This window comes from Populus trichocarpa, chromosome 6 (genome assembly GCF_000002775.5).
Source record: "Populus trichocarpa isolate Nisqually-1 chromosome 6, P.trichocarpa_v4.1, whole genome shotgun sequence".
Taxonomy (NCBI): domain Eukaryota; kingdom Viridiplantae; phylum Streptophyta; class Magnoliopsida; order Malpighiales; family Salicaceae; genus Populus; species Populus trichocarpa.
Genome location: NC_037290.2, coordinates 16,560,368 through 16,585,563, shown reverse-complemented (window position 1 = coordinate 16,585,563; position 25,196 = coordinate 16,560,368). Strand labels below are relative to the sequence as shown.

General features: G+C 33.0%; 1 protein-coding gene across 3 annotated transcripts in view; it reads right to left on the bottom strand.

Moving 5' to 3' along the window:
- Positions 1-23,533, bottom strand: part of LOC18100486 (GDSL esterase/lipase At5g45670) — a 36,271-nt gene extending 12,738 nt beyond the window's left edge. The window contains exons 1-5 of one of the 3 annotated variants that reach the window (XM_052453728.1): positions 23,167-23,533; positions 22,673-22,797; positions 21,902-22,144; positions 21,562-21,811; positions 21,267-21,440 (exon numbers count right to left, since the gene is read on the bottom strand). In XM_052453728.1, the coding sequence (XP_052309688.1) occupies positions 21,267-21,440; positions 21,562-21,811; positions 21,902-22,144; positions 22,673-22,797; positions 23,167-23,419 (1,045 nt within the window). In that variant the 5' untranslated portion in view covers positions 23,420-23,533. Of the gene's footprint in view, positions 1-20,998; positions 21,441-21,561; positions 21,812-21,901; positions 22,145-22,672; positions 22,798-23,166 lie in introns of those variants that run through there. The other 2 variants (XM_006381729.3, XM_052453729.1) reach the window with 2 other exon arrangements.
- Positions 23,534-25,196: the final 1,663 nt, after the last annotated feature.

The following is a 25,196-nucleotide window of genomic DNA, read 5'->3' as shown; positions in this document are numbered from 1 at the left end:
CTTTTGAATTAAATAAAAAGTAACACGTGGTCACTTTTACTCTTTTTTTTCTCTAAATTGATTTAATTTGTTTTTTAGCTTTTCCTTCAAGAACGGTCATGAACATGTTATTTTGTTCAGAAATAATTTTTGAATTAAATCAAACTCTACTTGTTAAGTATTTTATGGTTATTTTTTGTATGACTTTTTCAAGTTAATTTAACTTGTTTTTTAAACTTTTGACTCAAAGAAGAGTCACAAGAAGCTACCATGTCTGGTTTATTACAAAATTGAGTCAAGATTTTGCATATTTTTTAGGTTTTAACTTGTAGATTCTAACTGATACCACAGTCCTTCTTTAAAAGCAAAGAGGATCGCGAGCTAGCACCCCAAGACTAGTAGGAGAGGAGAATTGAGTCGAAATATATTTTTCAATCAAGTATACTTGTTAAATACATGCATTTAGACACCGTTCAGGAACGCGGTGGAAACCGCGTTCCACAAAATTTCAAAAAAAAAATTTGATTTAATTTTTTTTTATGTTCTCAAATCGCTTTGATGTGCTGATGTTATAAATAATTTTTTAAAAATAAAAAAAATTATTTTAATATATTTTTAGATGAAAAGTAATTTGAAAAGTAACCGCTACCACACTTCCAAATATTCGTATCAAAAGAAAAACATCATTCTTTTCAATCACTCTAATTTAATTGTTAGGTTATATTTACTTATGTGTATTGAAATTTTTTGGTTAAAATAATTCTTTTTAAAATAGTATTATAATTTAGATAACAAAATAATCACGAGTTCAATTCTTACCAATTCATTCTCTAATTAAATTAAAAATCACTTAAATAAACACATTAAATAATAATATAAATTATATTCTATAGTAAAAACAAAATTAAATATTCATGTTAAAAGCTAGTTTATCATTTTCTATAATATATTTGTAAGAAAAACTAAGTATGTCGGTAATAAAAAAAACTATAAAAAGCCATTATTTTTCATTATATATGGACCCATTAAGTACTTTTGTAGCTATGACACCAAAAGTTAGCTTAGATATATTGTATTATTTGGATACATAAAATTGAGTTTTGGATTTATTATCAAATAAAAAAAATCAAAAAAGCTAATAAAATATATCCTAATAATATTTAATCACAAGGAAATCAATTATCATAATCATTAATTAATTTTATAATTCTCAATCTATTACAATACATAAAATAAGAATTCACAAACATCAAATAAAAATGTAGATGGTTTTAAACTGTGTGTTTATTTGTAAGAAATAAAGCAACCAAATCAAGTCATCTCACAGTACAAGGGCATTAGACTATTGAATTTAATAATTGAGTCTTACCGCTTTGTATTTATATATTTATTGCATATAGGACACGTTAATTAATGTTCTCTCTGACTTGCAATCCGATGGAATCGTGTCATTAGATAGAATCACGTAGATGATTTCATATCCGTTGTATTTTAATTATTAATTTAATCACTGGCCGACAAAATATTATTATAGATGATAAAAATATGTGATGATCAGTTTGTGGTGGTAAAATATTATTGGTGGACTTTTGACAGATAACATGTGAGTAATTAATTTCATTTTTCTAATAGATACCCAATAAAATCATGGACAAAATATTATTATCAATTATAAAAATATACGAAGATCCGTTTTTGTTGGTATATCAGTAGATAAAATATTATTGATGGACTTTTGATAGATAACATGTTAGTAATACATCTTATTTTTCTAATAGATACCCAATAAAATTATTGACAACCATATTTTATCAGTGATTCTGTCGGTCTATATAAAAAAATTTAGTAATTTTCTGTAATTATTCAAGAAAAATTACCATATTTTACCGACAGAATAACTAATACAGTTTATGTCCGTTAATGATTCTATCGATGGTGTAGTATTGTTTTTAATGCTATCAAAACAATTTGATATTAAATAGTTAAACAACTAATTTAACTTGAATAATACATTTAATATTATTAATTTAACTGTAAAAATAAATTACAAATACTTATAAACATTAATTAACAAGAGGTTGCAAATAGACGTAGAGGGGGGAGGAAAATCTCGGGAAGTCCATAAGAGGGAGGATAATGACCGGACATGTATGCAATAATCTCCTCCCATTGCTACCTTTTTTGTTCTTCATACTTTGCCTTCATTTCAGCACCAATTCATTGTTCAACCAACTCCTCAACGACTAATGATGGTTGACTTGCGCTGAATTGTGGGGTGTTTATAGTCGAGACGCTACAACCTGATGATACGATCAAATAATTGATGCTTTTTTTTCAAGTGCAGGAGTGTTAGAGTATTAAATAACCCAGCAAGATCAAGATCGATCCACAAATAAGTTAATTATACAAAACCACAAAAAATAAAAGAAACACAGTTAAAGAAATCTAAAAGATGTAATATTAATATAAAGATTTAACAAAGATAAAACAATTGTCAAGGTTAAATCACAAACAAGAATGGTCCAATCGGATAAGTGTAGTCCAAACTCTGTTTCTTTACTCAACTAATGGTATGTCAAATAAGTGTAGTCCAAACTCTTTCTATTACTCAACTGAAAATCACAAACAAAGAAGGTTCCAATTGGATGATTTATTATTTATGGCTCGTTTTAATTTATTAACGTGATCATATTAATTACCTTTTTTGAGTAACATCAATACTTGTAAATATTGTCATGTATTCATGGAGCTAACTTATGTTAACAATAAATCAAGATCCTTTCTTAGCATATGTGTCGGTTATCCATACAGTAGACTATAAAAGAATCAAGTATTTGTTGTGTCAATGATCGTACATCAGGAATATAGCCTAACTACTTAACAAACGGAGTATTAAAATTGATTAAGATAACAATTATAATACATGTTAACAACAAACTTTCTTGAATTTAAACTTTAAAGTTCATGTTGAGTTTGTACTATACTTATTATTACACCATTAGTGTAACCTTTTCACCTTGGAAAAAATAAGCTTAACTAAACTTGATTTAAAAGAAAAATAAATAAATAAACGAGATAAGAACATAGCTATTATATAAATTAACTAAGTATAATAAAGGAAATTATAAGCATAAACAAAATATTAATGAGAATATAACATGAAATAAAACTTGGACATTGCAAAAATACAAAGAAAAAAAGCAAGAGCATAGATCTTGATATAAAAACCAAGATGTCTAAATGTATGGTAAATGTCTTCGTTTATTGGCTAAAATTTAGAACTATTGATTTGGTGGCTAGACAAAACATCATTAATAGAATCATAATTTGAACATATAGTCTTCATAAAAGTTGTAGGTATTTGTCTCAACTTTCCAACAAAAATGAATGGGATGAACACTAAATAGTTTATGGGCTGATAGACAAATTTAAATTTCTCTTTTATTGCTAAAATTTAAACTTTAAAATGGCAGTATTGAGTCTTAAACTCTTCATTAATGTTTTAGGCATATATCTTAGCTTTCCATTAAGTTAAACCACACCTAACTCCAATGTCCACAACTTCAGTTATAACCCAAAAACCAAATGACGTACCAGTTTGAATTGAACCAACCCAACTAGAATTTATTCTCTAAGTTTAGACCTCTCTTTATCTACTCAATTTCAATAATCAAACACATCAATCGGTCCTCTAAATTGTGAGATATGCATATTTTACAAACCTAAATTTAAAATCAAGCATTTACTATAAATTAAAAATATCTTATATTATTAGACTTGTTATTATAAAACATGTTTAAGTTACAGAATTTAATAATACTTTAAGTGCAATATGATAATATAGAACCTTAATAAAAATACATTTTTAAGTACTTATCACCTAACCTCATATCTCAGGCTGTAGCTATAGAGATACTATAAACCCGATTCCTATTGGGTCCACCGATTACTCCAGCCTTGAACCACAACTCTGAATCGTATTCTAAATAGGTTGAAGGGTCCTCTCCATGTTTGGCACGCATGTTGGCATTATATTGTTCGTACACAACAAAATAAACAAGTCAAAGATATGAATAAAAAAATATTAGTCCAAACAATGTATAAAAGGTTTAAAAGGTGACTTATAATAAACTCCTCAGCTCAGTTGTCCACAAATTATTTCTCCTCATTATGTGTATCCTCCCTTTGTATATCTGTTTCCATGTATAACTCCATCGAAATTGGCTTGTGTCCAAGTTGTGTAGCCTCCAAAATAAATCTCTAGTTAAACATTATCACAAATAATAACCATTACTTTAAGAAAAATACTCAAAATTAAAATAGGCTTACTTACTAGGCGTTTTGCATGGTTAGTAAAAGGAAGCGACTCACTGGCATGCTTGTTTATGGGACCGTGTGAGTCTCTTTGTTTTTGTTCGATGATTAAATCTGTGAACGCCTCCTAAAACCCTCCAGCGTGAATAACTTTAGATATCTCTTCTAATTGCTCCTAGTGATGTGGGGAAGTCTATAATTCTTCCAGTTCTCAAAGTCATCTAACTCGGTATATCTTCTAGCATAAGAGTGCACATCATACCACAAATCATGCAACTTGGTTCAAAAGTTCATAAAAGAACTATATATATAACAAAAAAAAATTACAATTTAATAAAAAAAATCTAAACTTCACATATTAAAACTTACCTAGTTACATTGTGATTTTTCCAAACTTGCCATGCCACCCTAATTAGTTTATAAATTTAAAAACATCTTTTATTAATAAAAACAAGTATTAATTATATATTTACTAACCTTAAACTTCCCCCACCAAACCTCAACCACGGGCATCCATTCAGGATGCCTTTTACGTTGGCTCTATTGAAACAATAGAACTTACATCGATTATTTCATAATCGATCTTATCGTTTACTTAGCTTCCATATTTATGAATATGAAAATCAATTAATTAGTGGTTGATTATATAAACATGTAATCATTAATATAATTGTATATTTGAATTAAAATGTTTTTCTTACATGCATAAATTTAACTTTTAATCCGCTATTAACTTGCCAGAATATGGGTCTCTGTCAAATGGATTGCTAGATTTGTGACTCGTAGTCGACAAGCTTGCATCGTTAGAATGTGTATCAGGTGTCTTTACATGATCGGGTCCTAAATACACCGCAAGATTAGGAGCACTACTACTTGAAGATGCAAAAGCACTCCGTTTCGACCCTAAATGATTCCTCAACATCTAAATAATATAACTAAATAATTAAGAATATTCAATTATATTCTCAATCTATGATTGATGGTTTTTTAATTTATTGCATTTATCTATTTATAAGTTTCGACAGCACCTTCTCTATACAGGACCTTGCTCAAAATTGAAAAAAAAAATGCAGGCAACCAAAGAGATATAAGTGTTTGAGATGCAAATTTATTGGCGGCCATGTGGGGTTGGGAGATATAGAAACACTACCATTTATTTCTATGGGCTCACGATCTAAAAAACAATTATAAGGAAAGAATTTTGGTTAATGCTCATTCTTTTTACTTGGTTTCTAACCTAGAATATTCAAGACATGGATAAAGAAAGCATGGGGACATGTTTCTTGTATTTTTTTAATTTTAAAAATATAAATTTCACTCAAAAACTATTTCAAATACATTTATTTTATGTCTACATATCTGTAATAAAAAAATATTTTTATTTTTTCTATACTTGTTTATTTATATTTTAGAGCATTAACTAAAAACAACATAATAACATGAATCAAATACCTCTGAACCAAAAAAAAAAAAAACAAAAAGATACCATACATACATAATGAGAGGTCAAATTCATTCCACATGACATAATCTATGTATGTTACTCAAAAATAAAATTATTTTATTCAACTAACTAACTAAATTATTAAAAAATCATCATCATATCTGAAAATCAATAAATAAAATTATTAAAAAAATTCTTTATGTAGTCTATTTAGATAATAAATTCACATAAAATCCAAAATTGGCATAAACCTTAACTTCCCTCAAATTAGGAATTTTTCAATTTCAAACAAAAATAAGTGAGGAAACACCATTATAATTGAAGAAAGATTCATAACAAAATGATAGCATGTCAACAGTAGAGTCCAAGAGCTTAAAAGAAATCAAACTTCAATGAGAGAGAAAATGTCTTCTAAAGGAGAGAGAAACAACTGACTGGAGAAGAGATAGCGCTAGTGACTATTATTGTTAAAGTGAGAGAGAGAGAGAGGATTTAGAGGGAGGAGATGAAATGTGGAACAACTAGGGATTGCCTCAACATATCTAGGTTTAAAATCACCGAAATAAATTTATGTTGGTTTATCTATTGACAATAAACCATGTCTACACTTTACCAATAGCTTTAACGATGGGAATTTGATATCGTTAGTGACTCTGTCGAACATTTAAACATTTCAGAACTCTTTCGAAAACCCCCAAATTCACCAATAACTTTTCATTTGTCGGTATATATCCATTGATGAATCCAATCCCCTGAATTCTTCCCTAAATACTATATAATTATCTGATGATTTTATATTCCATTAGTAAAACTTTTAGATAATAAAATTACTTCATTCTTCTATATAATTCTCCAATGATATTGTTGTCTGTTAGTGAGTGTATCGATATTTAATATCACCGACGTAAAATAATCTGTCAAAGAATCCGTGTGTTGTTTTACATTCCTGAATTCTTTTCCAAACTATCTATAATTCTCCGATGATTTTATATTTTGTTAGGTATTCTGTTGGTAAATTTATAGTAATTTATTTTCTTATATATTGGATATAATCCGTATCGAACCTAATTATGCAGCAACAACATGTGTATTCATAACACATTAAAACCACAATCACCATAATAAACGCTTGATAAATGTATAAAGTTAAAATACATTATACAATGACAATAAATATGTTAAATGCATAATGTTGTTTTACACCTAAAATCATTTCAGATCCACTGTTTAATCTAAATCCTCATCATTTTCATCTTCCTTTATTTGCATCATTTTCATGTCTATAATTTTCTGTATTTCCACTAGTACTCAATATATTGTTTAGCTTGTTAATATCAATATGAGTAAATGAACTGACTCGATATGGATCAACTAACTCATTTAGTTGAAATACATCTTATCCCATAGTTACTTCATCATTACTATCATGAACAACTTGGAATGACTCTTAAGTTTGGTTTTCATAACAAACAACCAATCAACTCTATTACGATCATTTCTAAGTATTGAGTGTATGTGTAATACACTTGTTGGTATTGTTTGGAAAATACAAAAACATAATTGATGTTGCTAAGTCTATCTCTTTTATTGATTTCAACCAAACCATGGTGATGATCTATCCTAATTTCTCTATACGTATCATACGAATAGCATTTAAATAAAAACAATTGTATTTTATGCCATATGATATTGTAATTGAATGACATTTTTCTAACTTGCTATAATAATCAACTTCAAATTCATTAAAAATTGACTCCTTAACACGAACACCACTATTATAGGTATTTCCATCTTCTCTATAATCTTCAATATAAAAGATATATCTATTGATGAAATACCCATTATAACATTGAATCTTTCTTTCAGGACCTAGAGATAGTAATTTCAAACTTTTAGCATTGCCTCCTATATTGTACACCTGGTTACAAATAACAACCATTTATGATTGAGAAAAAAAATAAAAGTCAATGAATTTTTGTTACAATGAAAAATTATTATATATTTTTGTTTTAAACCACGTGGTGAATTGTTCATCTTGTATTTGAGAAATTATAGCTTTAGTGAGATGTGAATTTTGAAATAACAAAACACTACAATGTTTCTTATAAGGAAGTTAGTGATCATTTATCATAAATGAGAATACATGAGAAAATCATTTATCTTTTCAAAAATTATAAACTTGAATTAATTAATAAAATGTCTCAATTCATCATAGTTAAATAGCACATAATTATATGATTATCTAAATTTGATGTTTGTTAAAAAATTTTATCGAAATTGCATTATTCGACAATAGTCAACCAAGATGGGAAAATATTGATAAATTCTCATTAGAAAGTAATTCACCACCATCATCATGTATTGGAACGCAATTGATTCTTTTTCTCATATAGGGTTCAGAATAATATATATGACATAAATGTTAAAATCTCTTTAATAGTATAAGCCTCACACATTGAAGCCTTTAACATATATTTTATTTTTAACTTTTTTTCTTAAGGTTGAACAAGTGTTTGCCTTAAGATAAACATATATAGATTGAATGACTGAAAGTTTTAAAAAACACAATACTAAATTAGGATGCATGTAATCCCTAATCTCTCGAAAGGATACATCCATATAGACATCACAAGACTTCTAAGTTATGCTTTATATGCTATATGTATAGGCAAATGCTCCATTAAGTTAATGAAGAAGGAAGAGAAAATCATCTAAAATTTATAGATTGTTTTAATGATGTTCCTTTCAAGCTACTTCATATGTTATAAACGCAACTTGTTTGAGGAAACATCTCTAAAAAAATAATTAATCTTTGTAAGTGCATCATATTTTTTTTTTTAGAAATAAATCTCTATATGTAATTGGAATGAGTGTTTGCATAAACACATGACATTCATGACTCTTCATTCCATACAATTTATATTCCTCAAAGTTCACCAATCTAGCTATATTCGAAGCATATCTATAAAAAATCACAGACTTTTATGCCATTCATAGAAAAGAAATTATGGTTTTTTTTTATCTAAATGGCAACAGTTTCTTATTTGCTCTTCCGGATTCTTCTTTGGTTATCTCATTAATGGCATCTACGAGGTTTGTTTCTAAGTTTTATCATCTTGGGATTTTTTTTATAAAGTGCGGACATGTTGTTTGTTTCTTGTTTGACTTTGAAGGCCAATTCTTGTTCTTGTTTTTTTTTTTTTTTTCTGGTGTAATTGGTTAAATTTCCATGTCTTGAGCGTTTAATATCCACATGCATCTAACGTTTTTGTTATACTCTGTTGGTTGCTGAGAATAAAACTGATGCAACGGTAAAGTTTTATTTTATTTTTAATTTGGGCTTAATTGATGGCAAAGTCTCACAATTTTTGTTTTCTCTTAAATTTTTGTTTATTTAGTCTACCGAGTCAATTTTATGTTTCTGGTCATTATTTTGTTAAAAAATAATGTTTTCTTTGGGTGTTCTTTATATAGTCTTTTATTTGTTTTGACCTTAAAATTATGAAAAATTGAATACCGGTAATTTTTTTTTTGGTTTTTATTTGATTCTCATTGCTTGGAGCCTTTGATCTAATCATCGACATATCACATTTTCAATTGGCTAATTGCAGGAATATATGTATAATCGGCTCCAATTCAGGTACATAACTATTGTTAGTATTTCTATATTAATTATGTTATGCAGTAATTTTTATGCATATTTGTTTTAAGATGCTTGAACTATGTATGAATTTTTATTTGAAGCATGAATTTTTTTTTAATGTATTTTAAAATTCCTTACGATTTTACGATTCGTTTTTACGATCCGAGTTTGTTTTGTATTTTCCGTGTTGTGTTAAAATCGCGATTTTAACAACCTTGGTTGGAATCAATACCTTGTATTAGGGTTAGGAGGATTGGTTGCAACCGGTTTATCCGAGGTATAATGGTTTGGTCACGGTGTGGAAATCTAATGCGTGTATATTTGTTTATTTGTAGCGATGTTTATGCTAAAATATAGATTTTCAATCAATTTTATGTTTTACATCTTACGTTTGTTTTCAAGTTGTGTTGTGTATTTGTTGTCATTTACTTCAACAATTCAACCTAGGATTAGATGAACCTTGACCGACTCCTATCATTAGATGTTAATTATCAAGTATTTGAACTGACGAAAAACATTTTTATTGTTATCATGTTTGTTTGTATTTGTTATGATGAATTAACTGTCATCTATTTCGAGAACTCAACCCCAAATAAAATGACTCATTATTGGATCCTATCCTTGAATGTTGATTATTGGACATTTGAATTGGTAAATACATGTTTTTTGTCATTTTGATGTTTACGTGTTTGTTGTTGTGTATAAATTATCATTTATTTTGAGAACTCAAACTAAGATTAGATGATCTGTTCTCAGCTTATATTTTTAGATGTTGACTATCAAATATTTGAATTGACAAGTACATATTTTATCTTTTTCATATTTGTTTGTGTTTATGGTGGTGTATTCATTTATTCCAAGATCTCAACCTTGGATCAAATGACCCACTTCCAGCTCATATCATTCAATGTTGACTATCAGATACTTGAATTGAAGAAATGTTTATATTTGTTACTTGTTTTTGTGTTTGAAATATTTTTCTTGATGTTGTGAGTACGTTTGGATTTGATCAACGTTGTCGCACCTGACATCGCGACGGCCTTAAAATTTTCTTGGAAAGAATGGATTTCTGGCATCCTATTCTTTGATGGGGAATGATCTTGTTTAAGGAATCGCCACCTAGTATTATGATCACTAGGAACCCTAACTGGTCAACATAGATTCTATGGTTCGGGACTGGTTACGTAAAAAGAAAGATATTATCACCCCTTAAACGTTCTGCCTGAAGCAAACTGCATTGCTGGTTTTGTCTTAAATTGCTAAATGTTTATTAATTTTTTTTTGCCATAATGATTTGCTTATAATATTCCTGATTGTGGCGTCAGTGAATATTCTACGGATACTTCCAATTCTGGCGTTGGTAAATATTACGTAGTTATAAAACAAAATAAATTTAAATCCATATTTTTATTCCCGACTCTAGCGTCAGTGAATAAAAACAAAAATAAAATTTATTTTTATGCATACATATATTTTTTATTTTTTATGTAGCTAAAATAAAATAAATTTAAATCAACATTTTTATTCATGACTATGGCGTCAGTGAATAAACCAATAAATCTCTATTATTTTTTATTTATGCATAGACATATTTTTTATTTTTTATTTTTTTGGGCTGGGCTAGACCCAGCCAGCCCGGCCCGGTCACTAGCCCAAGCCAGTGACCCGGCTGGGCAAAAGAAGGATGCATGCGTGAAGCAACTTCACGCGTGCATGAACAGTGCGAAGGTAATTAAATTACCTTCGCACAGTATTCTTGCAACACTTGGATTTCAAAGAATGTAAAAGGGGGATGAAGAATGTGCGTACCTGCTTCTGGAGACGGCGAAGATGGTTGCAACGCTGCCTACTGCTTCCCTTTGTCTTCCTTCTGCGTTAACTTGTCTGCGTTTTCTTTTGCTTTCTCAGCAGCTTTTGGAACTAAGAAGATGATGAAGAGGCCAGCCTGCTGTGAATTTGTGTTTTGAATGATTATGGGTCTTTCTTTTTCTGTAAGGACGAAGGCAGTGGCAGAGCCAATACTCGTCTCTGTGTTGCTCCTCTGCCTTTCTCTCCTTCTCTGTATAATCCCCCTTTTTTTTTGTGTTTCCAGTGTTCTTCTTCCAGTTCTTCCCACGTCTGTGTTTTGTTCGTTCCTCTGTTCTCTCCTGCCCCTTTTCTTTTTTCATCCCCTTTTCAGTCCAATTCCCCCCCTGCCTCTCACCGAGGCCTTTCTCTGGCTTTTATAATGCCAGAGAAGGTCTTGTGTCTCTGCTTCCAGCAACGGCGGGCATCGTGGAGGCAAGAGATCATGGGCATCGTGGGTATAGTGGCTGTGATTGCTGGATTTTCCCTGTTAAACCGGCTTCATCCGTGCAAAACGTAGGAGACGATGAACAATGCTTCCAAAACGGCGCCGTTGTGTCCTTGGGCATGACTGTTTTTCACTTTGGTCCCTAAACAGTTTAAACTTAACAATTGGGGTCCCTTAATCAATAAATTGTAATTTTTTCCCTTGGATTAATTTTAATTGAATCCCTGAATTTATTTAATTAATTAAATTAAAGTTTAATTAAGTCTGCAAACTTATTAATTCTCCTGATTTTATTAATTAAACTAATTTAAATTTTAATTAAATTTCAAACTTATTAATTCTTCAATTTCTGACCAATTTACTCTTAATTTTGATAATTTCAACCCTTAACTTTGAATTTGTGTTGTCTTAAACCCCATTCTCAATTATATTTAATTTTTATTGTTTGTTTAAAAATTGGGTTATGACAAACATGATCATAACCCATCAATTTCAATCAATATAATTTGAAATGAGCTCATGCTTATCAATAACTCACCATCACCACAGGTCAAATACCTGTCATTTATCTAGTGCAGATCAAGTCATTTTCAGGATTAAATTCAAAATTATTTTTAGTTTAATTTTAAAATAAAAACATGTTAGTTTAGACAATTCCTAAATACAATAAACATTTTTTTTAAATAAGCACAATGTAGTTTATATTAGATAGGATGTATAAAATAATTATTATCTTTTATATTACATAAACAACAGACCTAGTATCTCTAAAAAATTAGCTAGGGTTTTCTAATTATTATAAAACTAGGTGACAGCTAAATTTTATAATTTTACCTATAATTCATCAATATATCCTTTAACGATTAAATGGTAGATTCATAAATTTTTATGAGTGAGGTGAATTTATAACCGCCAATTGAAAAAAAAAATCTTAAAGTACTTTACATTAAGTTACTAAATATATGCAAAATGAAATGAATTGAAAAAACATACAGTGAAATGTTTGAAATAGTTATCCACGGAGGCCTCATATTTTGAAAATACTGAATGATAATTTTATTGTTAATGTTATATATTAAAGTAAAATACAATAGATAAATAAATAAATAATACTTAAAATATACAATTCGTTTCTAATTAAAATAGATGGTGTTTTGCTTAATCATATATAAAAATATGACAATGTAAATGATATGAAAGAATATACAATTTTGATATTGAAATTGTATTAGCAAGAAAATAGTAAACTTAGGAGAAAAATATTAGAAATGAGAGGGCAAAATGAGATACATAGGAAGAGAACATATAACTAAGAATTTTCTAAGATAATTTTACACCAGTTTTTAGGGGGAAAAAATGAATTTTACAATAAACTTTTTGAGACATTTTCAATTGATGGAATGAAAGTGTTTTTTTTTTAATAATTAATATGCGGATTTTACTGATGCTTCAAAAAAGAGAAGACACATTAGAGAGAAAATTCATTTTATAGGCTTAATTACACTTTGTATTAATTTCAGTGGTGTCAAATTAGAAAACCTATAACGACGATAAAATTCTAATAAAATATTACTCTATTCATTAGTTTGTCTCTATTGTAGTGGCGTCTGTCGACCCACCCTCTTAAGCCTGGATCCGGCCCTGCCTCTAATCATAGAATATAAAAAAAATGGGATGCTTGCGATATTGCATGCATAAATGCTATGTAGCGATTAAGGAGGTATGCATTAATTTCTTTTCTATTTTTTTAATGAAAACAGAAAATTGAAAATTGTGAATGGGGGGAGCTTAGAGAGCAGGTTGTCTTTTTAAGTGATTAAGAGAATAAAAGTATGTGTGGAGGGTTTTCAAGAATAAGTCAGTGATAGGTTAGCAAATCCATTAAAATACTAGAAGTTGATGTTTTGATTTATAAGATTAGCAGCAAATTAATTAGAAAATTAAAGGGTGTTTAAAAGTGTGATAATGGTTGTTTTTTAAAGTACTTTTCATTCCAAAACATATTAAAATAAAAAAATTTTATTTTTTAAAAATTATTTTTGACATCAGCATATTAAAATGATCTAAAAATATAAAAAATATATTAATTTAAAAATTATATATATACATTTTTTAATATTTTTAAAAAACACTTTCAAAATATCTAAGTAAAATAGGTGTTTGAAGCAAGATGCAATGCTAACAAATGAGTTAAAAAACAAATGGGTTAAAAAAACAATAGACTATTTTTAGCTAAACTACTTCAACTGGCATTTATGAGCCCACCAAAGTCAATCTCCCTAATACATTTAAAAGATAGAGTATTAACACTAACCATTGATGTAATTGCTCATGTTCATGCAGAGGTCAAAAGACGTCTATCTCTCAATACTGAAGCATACACCACCTCTGCCAATGTTAGGCGCAAGGACAGACAATTTCACAGTGGTGACATGGTGCTGGTTCGTCTAAAACCAGAAAGATTTCCTTCAGGAAGTTTCTCCAAACTACACGCGCGTCGTGCGGGTCCTTTTCGTATTACTAAGAAATTAGGCAGCAATGCCTATGTCATAGACTTACCTTCTGAATTTGGCATAAGTCCAGTTTTCAACATTGAAGACATTACTGCCTTTAAAAGTGATGAAGATGTTTCAAGTCATACTTCCAGAACAGAGAAAATGCCAGCATGCCTTCCTAAAGTCCCTACAACCACTACACCACAAGAGGACATTGCCTCCATCATGGATCACCAGTTCGTTTCTACACGTCGCGGGGGATACTACAAATTTTTAGTCCACTGGCGACAACGACCCCTCTCCGACTCAGCATGGGTCAAAGGAACTGAGCTTCAGCGCCTGCACCCAGACTTGTTTACTGCATATGGTCACCATAACTTGCCAGAGTCAAGTTCTTCAGAGGAGTTAGCAATTGATGCAAATCAGGAGGAGACAGAGGAAGGAACCCTGTAAAACACAAAGACTACTGGAAGACAAAGACATGGGAAACCATGGAATCGTGAAAGCTGATTAAAAGCTTTTTAGATGTAGTTATTATTTCCTAGTTAGATTAGGATTTGAGTTCAAATACGTAGTAGATTATAATTCATTAGTAGAGGGTATTTAAGAAGAGAGCATAACATAAGATAGACAGTTTTCTTGTAATAAGACAATTTGTTATTCTTAATACAAAATCTGGAGTGATTCCTCTATAGAGAGATTCTGCCTTAGATTACTGTTCTTATTGTAAGCAACGAGAGGTTGCAACAGAGCAATTACATCAATTTGGTATAAGAGCGGTTCATGACTGTAACCCGAAGCGGTAATTCCTATCCAATGTCGAACAGCTCAGCCCCTACTAATTCCCCATGTGAACATGCAGACTTACAGCAACAAATCATCCATATCACCACTATGTTAGAACAGCTTGCTAACCAAATAGATGTTGTGGATGAACATAGAGCAAGGTCTCCCAATAGAAGGGGGCGTGGACAATTTCGTGAGGAGGCACTAGGGGAAAACCTGGACGCTGATTATAGAGACGTTGAACCCCAGCACCACCGACTGCAACATCACAGAGAAGAACTTCCACGACACCGTGACAGGCGAGGGCTGGAGACTCAACCAATCGATGAACTCACTAAACGAATGAAGGTGGATGTGCCTGATTTTTATGGCAAACTGGAACCACATGCTTTTGAAGATTGGCTAACTGCCATTGAAGACTATTTTGATTGGTTTGCTGTATCAGAAGATCGAAAGGTCCGGTATATCAGGATGAAATTGAAGGGACATGCTCGTGTCTGGTGGGGAAGCGTGGAAGAACAACTGCGACGAACTCAATGCCCACCGATCTCAAACTGGGAGGAGATGAAGGAACAACTGAAAGAGAAATACTTACCCATTGATTATGAGCAGATGATGTTTGAAGAAATGCTGCAACTAAGGCAAGGGTCCTTAACAGTGGATCAGTATACAGACAGGTTCCATGAATTGACTGTTCGTAGCAGAATTGCAGAGACCGACCAACAGACACTAGCCCGATATCGCAATGGCCTACGTGGAGAACTATACAAAGAAATGTTGATCGCACGACTCATTATGGTGGAAGAAGCATACCAACTAGCACTGCGTATTGAGAAACAACTAGGGAACACAATAGGCAGGAAAGTCATGCCAATAGAGGGAAAACCAGGACATTCGACAAACTTTTCCATACAAAACCACACTCACCATATGACAGACCGGGAGGCTCAATATTGGGAGAACAAAGAGGAAAAACAAAGGTTACAAGTGATGGTCCACAGTGCTACAAATGTAAAGGGTTTGGACACTATGTTGTGGTATGTCCCACCAGAGATAAGAAACTCGCCTTTATATGTGAAAAAGAGCTGACAGTAATGGGTGAGGCGGAAGGGGAAAAAACTGAAGAACTTGCAACTGAGGAGGAGGAACACCTAGACGCTACTGATCTTCCAAGCTGTGTTATTCACCGAATATTAACAGGAAACAAAACTGAACTCAAAACCAATCAGGAATGGTTGCGCACCAACATCTTCCATACACGATTAGAACATGGGGGCAAAACACTAAATGTGATAATCGATAACGGTAGTGGCATGAATGTAATCTCTGAAACAACAGTAGAACGACTGCATTTAAAGACTGAGACACACCCTTCTCCCTACCGAATAAGTTGGGTCAATGAACACAACTCAGTCTTAGTAAAACACCGATGCCTAGTACAGTTCTCATTGGGACGAGAGTATGTAGATGAAGCATGGTGCGATATCATTCCGATGACCGTCTGCCACATGTTATTGGGACGACCATGGCTTTACGACAGAAGAGTCTCCTATAATGGTTACACCAATACCTATTCCTTCCAGTTTAAAGGCAAGAAGCTAGTCCTAGTCCCATTACCGATTGCAGAATTTGAAACAACACAAAAACAGGTACCAGTATTAAATATACGGCAGTTCTCTCAAGTTGTAAATGGAGAACAAATGTTGTTGTTTGTAGTAAGGCGCGAAGTGAAACAAACTGATGGCCTAGTGCCCAAGGAGCTGGCATCCATACTTGAAAAATTCCAAGACATCATGCCAGACGAGATGCCCCACCAACTGCCACCAATGCGGGATGTACAGCACGCAATTGATCTCATCCCAGGGTCATCTTTACCCAATTTACCCCATTACAGGATGAGCCCTGCGGAGAATGAAGAGCTCAACCGACAGGTCCAACAGCTAATGGACAGAGGATTCATTCGAGAGAGCTTTAGTCCCTGCGCAGTTCCAGTACTGCTCACGCCAAAAAAAGATGGAAGCTGGAGGATGTGTGTCGATAGTCGAGCAATTAATAAAATAACAGTCAAGTACCAATTCCCAATCCCATGGCTGGATGACATGTTGGACTTGCTAAACGGCGCCTCCATTTTTACCAAAATTGATCTACGTAGTGGATATCATCAAATTCGCATCTGTCCTGGTGACGAATGGAAGACAGCTTTCAAAACAAAATAGGGGCTATTCGAATGGCTAGTCATGCCCTTCGGATTAACCAACACACTAAACACCTTCATGCGTGTTATGACACAAATTCTCAAACCATTCCTGGGGAAATGTGTTGTGGTGTACTTTGATGATATTTTAATTTTCAACAACTGTTTGCAGGATCACTTAGCCCATGTGGAACAAGTCTTAACAACATTACAGGCAGAGCAACTCTATATTAATCATGCCAAATGTTCATTCCTGAAGAAGAAAGTCTATTTTTTAGGCTTTATCATTTCTAGCAAAGGCGTTGAAGTGGATCCCGCTAAGATACAAGCCATTCAGAATTGGCCAACACCTCGAACCATCTCTGAGGTCCGTAGCTTTCATGGCCTAGCTACATTTTATTGGCGTTTTATTCGTAATTTCAGCACTATTATGGCCCCAATAACCGAGTGCCTAAAGGGTACCAATTTCAATTGGACAACAGCAGCAAACAAGCCTTTGCTGACATCAAGGATAAGCTGGGGAATGCACCAGTCCTAAGACTCCCTGATTTTTCCAAACTCTTTGAAGTGGCTTGTGATGCCTCACATATAGGAATCGGGGGAGTCCTAAGTCAAGAAGGACATCCAATCGCTTTTTACAGCTTAAAGCTCAATGACACTCGTCAGAGATATTCAACATCCGACATGGAATTTTATGCCTTGATTCAGACCATTAAGCATTGGCGCCCGTAGCTGATCCATAGAGAGTTTATCCTTTACACTGATCATGACTCCTTGAAACACCTTGGCTCTCAAAGCAAACTCAACCCAAGACATTCCCGTTGGACAACATACTTGCAACAATTTGATTTCATCATCAAACACAAAGCAGGAACAGAGAATAAAGTGGCTGATGCGCTAAGTCGACGACCCCACCTACTGCATATGTTCTCAGTTCATGCTACGGGCTTTGAAGAAATTAAGACTCAATACACTGATGATGATGATTTTGGCACAATATGGAGCAATTTACAAGCCAAAATCACGATAACTAGAGGAGAATATTCGCTGAAAGATGATTACTTATTTTGTGGTACTAGGCTCTGCATCCCCAAAGGTTCACTCCGTGAATTCATCATCACTGAACTCCATAGTGGCGGATTGGCTGGACATTTTGGCTATGACAAAACATATGCCATAGTTGCTGATCGGTTCTACTGGCCTCGACTGCGTAAAGATGTGCACAAAGTGGTTGATCGGTGCAGGATTTGTCAACTAAACAAAGGGACTAAAAGCCAAGCTGGACTCTACACACCCCTCCCAATCCCAGACCACCCATGGCAGCATATTAGCATGGATTTTGTTCTCGGATTGCCTAGGACGGTTCGACAAAATGATTCAGTTATGGTAGTAGTTGACCGATTCTCAAAAATGGCTCACTTCATCCCCTGCAACAAGACCTTTGATGCATCCAAGGTAGCAGTTTTATTCCTACAAGAGGTGATCCGACTACATGGTGTACCCCTCTCTATTGTGTCTGACAGAGATGTCAAATTTGTTAGCTATTTTTGGAAGACTTTATGGACAAAAATGGGGACAAAGTTAAATTTTTCCAGTGCATTCCATCCACAGACAGATGGTCAGACTGAAGTCCTCAACAGAAGTTTGGGAAACCTGCTACGCTGCCTCATCGCAGACCATGCAACTAGCTAGGACCTTGTGCTCCCACAAGCAGAGTTTGCTATTAATAATTCTGTTAACAGATCTACAGGACATACACCATTTGAAGCAGTATATGGGAGATGACCCTACACCCTCATGGATCTCAAACCATTACCCTTACCCCCCAGCCCAAGTGAAGCTGGCTTGGATTTTTCAGAATACATGAGAGATGTTCATGCAGAGGTCAAAAGACGTCTTTCTCTCAATACTGAAGCATACACCACCTCTGCCAATGTTAGGCGCAAGGACATACAATTTCACAGTGGTGACATGGTGCTGGTTCGTCTAAAACCAGAAAGATTTCCTTCAGGAAGTTTCTCCAAACTACACGCGCGTCGTGTGGGTCCTTTTCGTATTACTAAGAAATTAGGCAGCAATGCCTATGTCATAGACTTACCTTCTGAATTTGGCATAAGTCTAGTTTTCAACATTGAAGACATTACTGCCTTTAAAAGTGATGAAGATGTTTCAAGTCATACTTCCAGAACAGAGAAAATGCCAGCATGCCTTCCTAAAGTCCCTACAACCACTACACCACAAAAGGACATTGCCTCCATCATGGATCACTAGTTCGTTTCTACGCGTCGCGGGGGATACTACAAATTTTTAGTCCACTGGCGACAACGACCCCTCTCCGACTCAGTATGGGTCAAAGGAACTGAGCTTCAGCGCCTGCACCCAGACTTGTTTACTGCATATGTTCACCATAACTTGCCAGAGTCAAGTTCTTCAGAGGAGTTAGCAATTGATGCAAATCAGGAGGAGACAGAGGAAGGAACCCTGTAAAACACAAAGACTACTGGAAGACAGAGACATGGGAAACCAAGGAATCGTGAAAGCTGATTAAAAGCTTATTAGCTGTAGTTATTATTTTCTAGTTAGATTAGGATTTGAGTTTAAATACGTAGTAGATTATAATTCATTAGTAGAGGGTATTTAAGAAGAGAGCATAACATAAGATAGACAGTTTTCTTGTAATCAGACAATTTGCTATTCTTAATACAAAATCTGGAGTGATTCCTTTATAGAGAGATTCTGCCTTAGATTACTGTTCTTATTGTAAGCAACGAGAGGTTGCAACAGAGAGCAATTACATCAATTTGTCTCCTCCTGATTTGCATCAACCATACTACAATGTTTGTGTCCATCTTTGCACGGTCCAAAACCTTGCGTTGGACAAAGTTCACCTTCAGTCCAATCCATTTATTATGTAGCATGGATCCATGCCAATTTAACAAGATATAGCAGGAGTGTTGATGGGTTTTAAAGCAGCGTTTGACATTGGCACTGGAAAAAAATTTTAAATTTTTTTAATTTTAATTTGTTTTAAAATAATATATTTTTGATATTTTCAAATTATTTTAATGTGATGATATCAAAAATAATTTTTTAAAAATAAAAAAATATTATTTTAATATAAAAAACATTTTATAAAACAACAATTACCGGTTATAATCATCACCTAACTAGTCAAGGACACCCAACAAATATAATCATCACCAAGAAAACAAAATTGCATCGTTAGTGATCTGGTCTGGTGCGCATTGAACAAAGTAGACACTAGAAAAAAAAAAGTGCACTAGGGTATAGTAGTGCGCAAAAAGAGAGGGCAATCAGTGCGCGAGGAAATAAATGCTCCAAGACAAGTAATTAATGCACAAGGTTATGGCAGTGTAGGAGGGATCTTACAAAATGAGGGAACACGTACGGGATCTTGCTTTGGCAATGAGGCTTGAGATGGCAGTGCATGAGGATAGCCCACAAGGTAGCTATGGCAAACTTCGAAGATTAAAATCTTTTATATCTTATTTTAATTCATAAATAAATTCTAATTCAATTAATGACCTATTATACTCTTTTTTTTTATATTTGGAATAAAATACTAAATTTTTTCCACCATTCTTACAATCACCTTATTTTAATTTATTGCCGCATCTCTTCCATTAGAGGTGAGTACGTACCATGGTCGATATTGTGAGGATAATATTTCATCACCAGCTGAGACTGACATCAAATGGATATATATGATGTAATAATCTTCGGGCTACCAGGCTTAATTATGAAGACATTGATTGATTCTGTTCATGATAAAATTATGAAATCTTTCGGAAGGCATAAATGCAAATGTAAGTTGCCCAAGAGATGAGAGTCTTTGAACAGAAACATGACAGCCTAGTGGTCTGTCATGTGTCTGATATTTTTATTCACTCAACTTTTATTATCATGCAAGATAATGGAAACACATGTTTTTCCATTACCCTCACAATCACAACAGTCCTTCATTAATCACGCCTAGTACTGCTTATTGGACATTCATCTCCTACATTAGAGCTGAGCAAGGTTGACATTGTTAACATCATTATCATGAAGCTCTAGCTTAACTAGCTCACTGATATCATATGGGTGTGCATCCTGAGGTAACTGCCGTTTAAATGCTCTTTTTCCGAAGGCCCAAGCTTTAGCTTCAGTAAAATGGGCCCCGTCCCAGTACACATACTCACTCCTGTTGGCACATGGGACGGAAAGGGATTGGCATGGGACGGCACCAGATTGTAGCACCTGGCAACAGCTCTCACGGGTATGTTTGAAACCTGCAATATTGAAGCAAAAGTAATATTAGTAACGAAGGACTAATTAACTAACCATTCTTCCGAATCCAGAGAAGAAAACGAAGAAAAAAATAGAGGGAAAGAAAGAGAAATTTATTAGTACCTGCATTTGTTACGTCAGAATCAATATCGTAAGAGTTTATGTAGGTGAATACAGCATCTTTATGCTTTTCATTAAGCTCTTCGAGCATTGTTTGAAGCAGACTGTTGAAAATCTTAACATCATCGTTGAGCTTGTACGCACATAAACTGTCATCTAGTTCATTAGGATATTGTTGTATGTTGGACGGCATACATCCTACCCGAATAAGACCAAACACGGCTATCTTTCTCGCTCCTGTAGAATACAGATCCTGGCAGGAAGGAAAACGGGATTAAGAGGGGCTCCTAGTTAGTTTCTAATCAGATCAGACATTAATTAGTTATTGTCTTAAAAGAGACACCTCCAGTTGAGTTTTGTAATTCTTAATGAGATGTTGCGCATATTCATCAGGACTGTATATCTCGCTGCTGTTGTAGGTATCCAAGAAATAGTTGTTGAGGTAGTCGTTATGGCCCATATCAGAAACATATATGCATTTGCTCAGGTACTTCTTAGCAACGTCATCGCCTCCCAGTTGTTTGGCAATGCGTGAAACAGTTATCTTGTGATTATATAACTGAATATTCATGGTAAACAGATCTCTCTGGCGTGCACAAAAAGAAACACACACACACATATATATATAGTTAGTGTTGCCAAAGGACACACATGATTCCAAACTTCATATGCTCAACTATGTAAGTAATTTTATTTTTTTTAATTGAAAGAAATAAGTTGACCAAAATTACTAGAACTAAAATTGATTATAGAGAGAGGAATGGCAATGATAGAAATTAAGACACAACTAGAAAGACTATTTTATGAGAAAATAAGAGCTTGTTTGGCTTATATTGAAAAAAAAATAATAGAAGTAACGAACATAAAAAATCTGGTGAACCAAACGGGGAAATAACCTTTTTCGATATTTTTCATTTTTCTATAGAAAGAAATAGAAAACCAGCATTTTCTAGAGAAAAAAAATTATATTTTCAATTAGAAAATCTGTTTTATTTAGTTTTCTATTTCCCACAAATAAACACAACATCTCCAAAACCATACAAAACAATTCTAATAGTTTTTTTAATCAACAAGAGCTTTCAATAGAGGCATGTGTATGATCATTAATAATCACCGAAAGATATCCCGTTTCATCAAGAATGCCAGCTCCACTAGATCCGTAATTGACACCGTCTAGGAAATTAGTGAAACCTCCGACACCGAAGTCCGTGATGAAACTGTCGAAACCTAGTTGTTCAGCTGAAACAAAACAATACAAGTTAGTTCAATAGCATTATGATTATATACCCATTTTATGAATATAAAGAAATTTGAACCCAAAAGCTCTTAGGAGAAGGGAAAAATGGATACTGATTGAGCTACAAGCTCATGCGTGCGCGTATTATATATATATAGCATAGCCTTAGCTAGTAAAATTGGTATCAGTAAGTGATTTTTTACGTTATAAAAATTGTAAATCTCAGCAACAAAAGTATCAGTAGCAGACTTGGCCCGATTTCTAAATTTAATATAATAACTTCCTAAGGAGAATAATTATTTCCCGTTAAGTAAAGCAAAACGAAAGTGTTATGTTGTATTATAAGAGAGGAGAGCAAACTGCATGCAGACCAATGGTGTCGGCTATGTTGAGGCCATTGCTACACCTTCCTGTAGCCCCCAAAGGAAAGTCTATTCCATAAGGCAGATAATTAACTTTAACAGGTGTTGTAAGGTAGTTATTGTTTCCATTGTCAAACAAGGAGTCTCCAAAGACGAAGTAGCAAGGAACTTGAGGCGTGGCCTTTCCATAAGTCCAGTGTTGCCAGTTTGACACCAGCAACACCACAGACAACGCCAACAATGCCTTAAACCCACCGGCCATTGAAAAGTAAGCAAAACAAGATAGAAAGGGAAGAGCTTTGCAGTCGAAAACAAGATAGAAAGAAGGAAGAAGTGAGTTCTAGGGATGGTGCTTTGGAAAGGAACGAACCAGGGCTATATATAGAGGTGTGGGGCGTCAGCGTGAAACTTTATACAATACTTAATAGTTGGCAACGTGTATTTTTCCTTTTTCATTTTCTTCCAACTTGTGTTAATTTTTTTAAGATAACAACACAGTGTATAATTTTGCCATGCAATCTTGGAGGTTTCACTCCAACTTGTACATAATTTTTTGTTCCTCATGTTGTTGAATTGTTCAACGTTTGAATCTTAGGATGATTTACAATATTTTATTGTTACTCCATCCCGAATGTGTGAAATGCTTGCTCAAGAGTTAATCATCATATAATCCAAGAACATCAAAATTACACCAAGAATGACCAACTGTTTCAAAACCAGACAAAAGTTATTTTGCTATAATGCCCTAAAGCTAAATTCATTTTCTACGTGGCTTTTTTCTCATTGGAAGGTCCTAACTAAAGAAACCTCACGTAGTCAAAGCGTGTTGATTTTGTAGTTTGAAATATTTTTTAAATTAATTTTTATTTAAAAAATATTAAATTAATATTTTTCAATAAAAAATTAAAAAAAATCTAAAAAATAATCATTATATATACAAATGCTACAACCTTGAAGTTAATAATGTGAAAGATCCATTCTCAATTGAAAAAATCATTTTAAAAAACTGCATTCATTGCCTACAAATTGAAAAATGATTGGAAGTTGTGCTGGTTAAGCAAAAGATTTGCTCTCAAGTAATCATTTTAGGTCTATTTTAATACGGATATAAATAAGCAGTAATAGCGTGAATGTACTAAGAGAAAGTAAGTGGAAGAAAAGTAATGAGAAAGAAATTAATAAGTCATTTACTTTGTTAAAGGGAAAAAAAAGGGGGGGGGGGGGGGGGAGTTAATGGTGTTCATAATTGACAGTCTCTTTTTTTTTTTTTTTCCGTTGAAGTAATTTACTAATATTTTGTAAACACTTATGAATAACCAAATAAATATAATTACAGAAAACTTAAATAAACAAGTTATTTGACTATAGAGAAGCTTTTAAATAACTTTTTAAAAGATAAAAAAAACTCTTCGGGATAGCTAAGCCCAAGATAAATAACTTTCACTAGTTTAGAAGATTACATGAGTAGTATTTTAGACTACAAATTATTTGTATCTATACTACCTTGTTAAGACAAACACTTCATTTGGTCTTCTATCGCAATAACTTGCCTAAACACTTGATGATCTTAAAAACGTTGTTATTCTAATTGGAACATTCACTTGCTAACAGTTAACACAGAAACTCTTCCTAGGAGTCTGCAGATTCTCCAACTCTTCAGTGAACAGTTTTCCTTAAGAATTTTCTTCATACTCCACTTATGTATCAAGAGTATATGCTGTGAAACTATATGTAACTTCTTAGCTGGTTGTGCACTCTTACTCCACTGTTAGTGCTGCTCTCTCAAATGCTTCTAACTATATATCTTAACAACTTGTGTACTAGGTTCAACTAGCTTTAGTCAATTCAAAGACACCTTACTCAATTTTACTTTTGCTAATAGTTAATAAAACAACTTGAATTCCTCTTGGTGCTTAAGATAATACATTTATTTGATCTTCCAAAAGAATAGTATTTTAAAAGTGAAGACCATACTAGACAAGACTTTCCTTGATCTTAGCAAAATAAAATTTATGAGATTTAAAGGTATAAACTAGGTA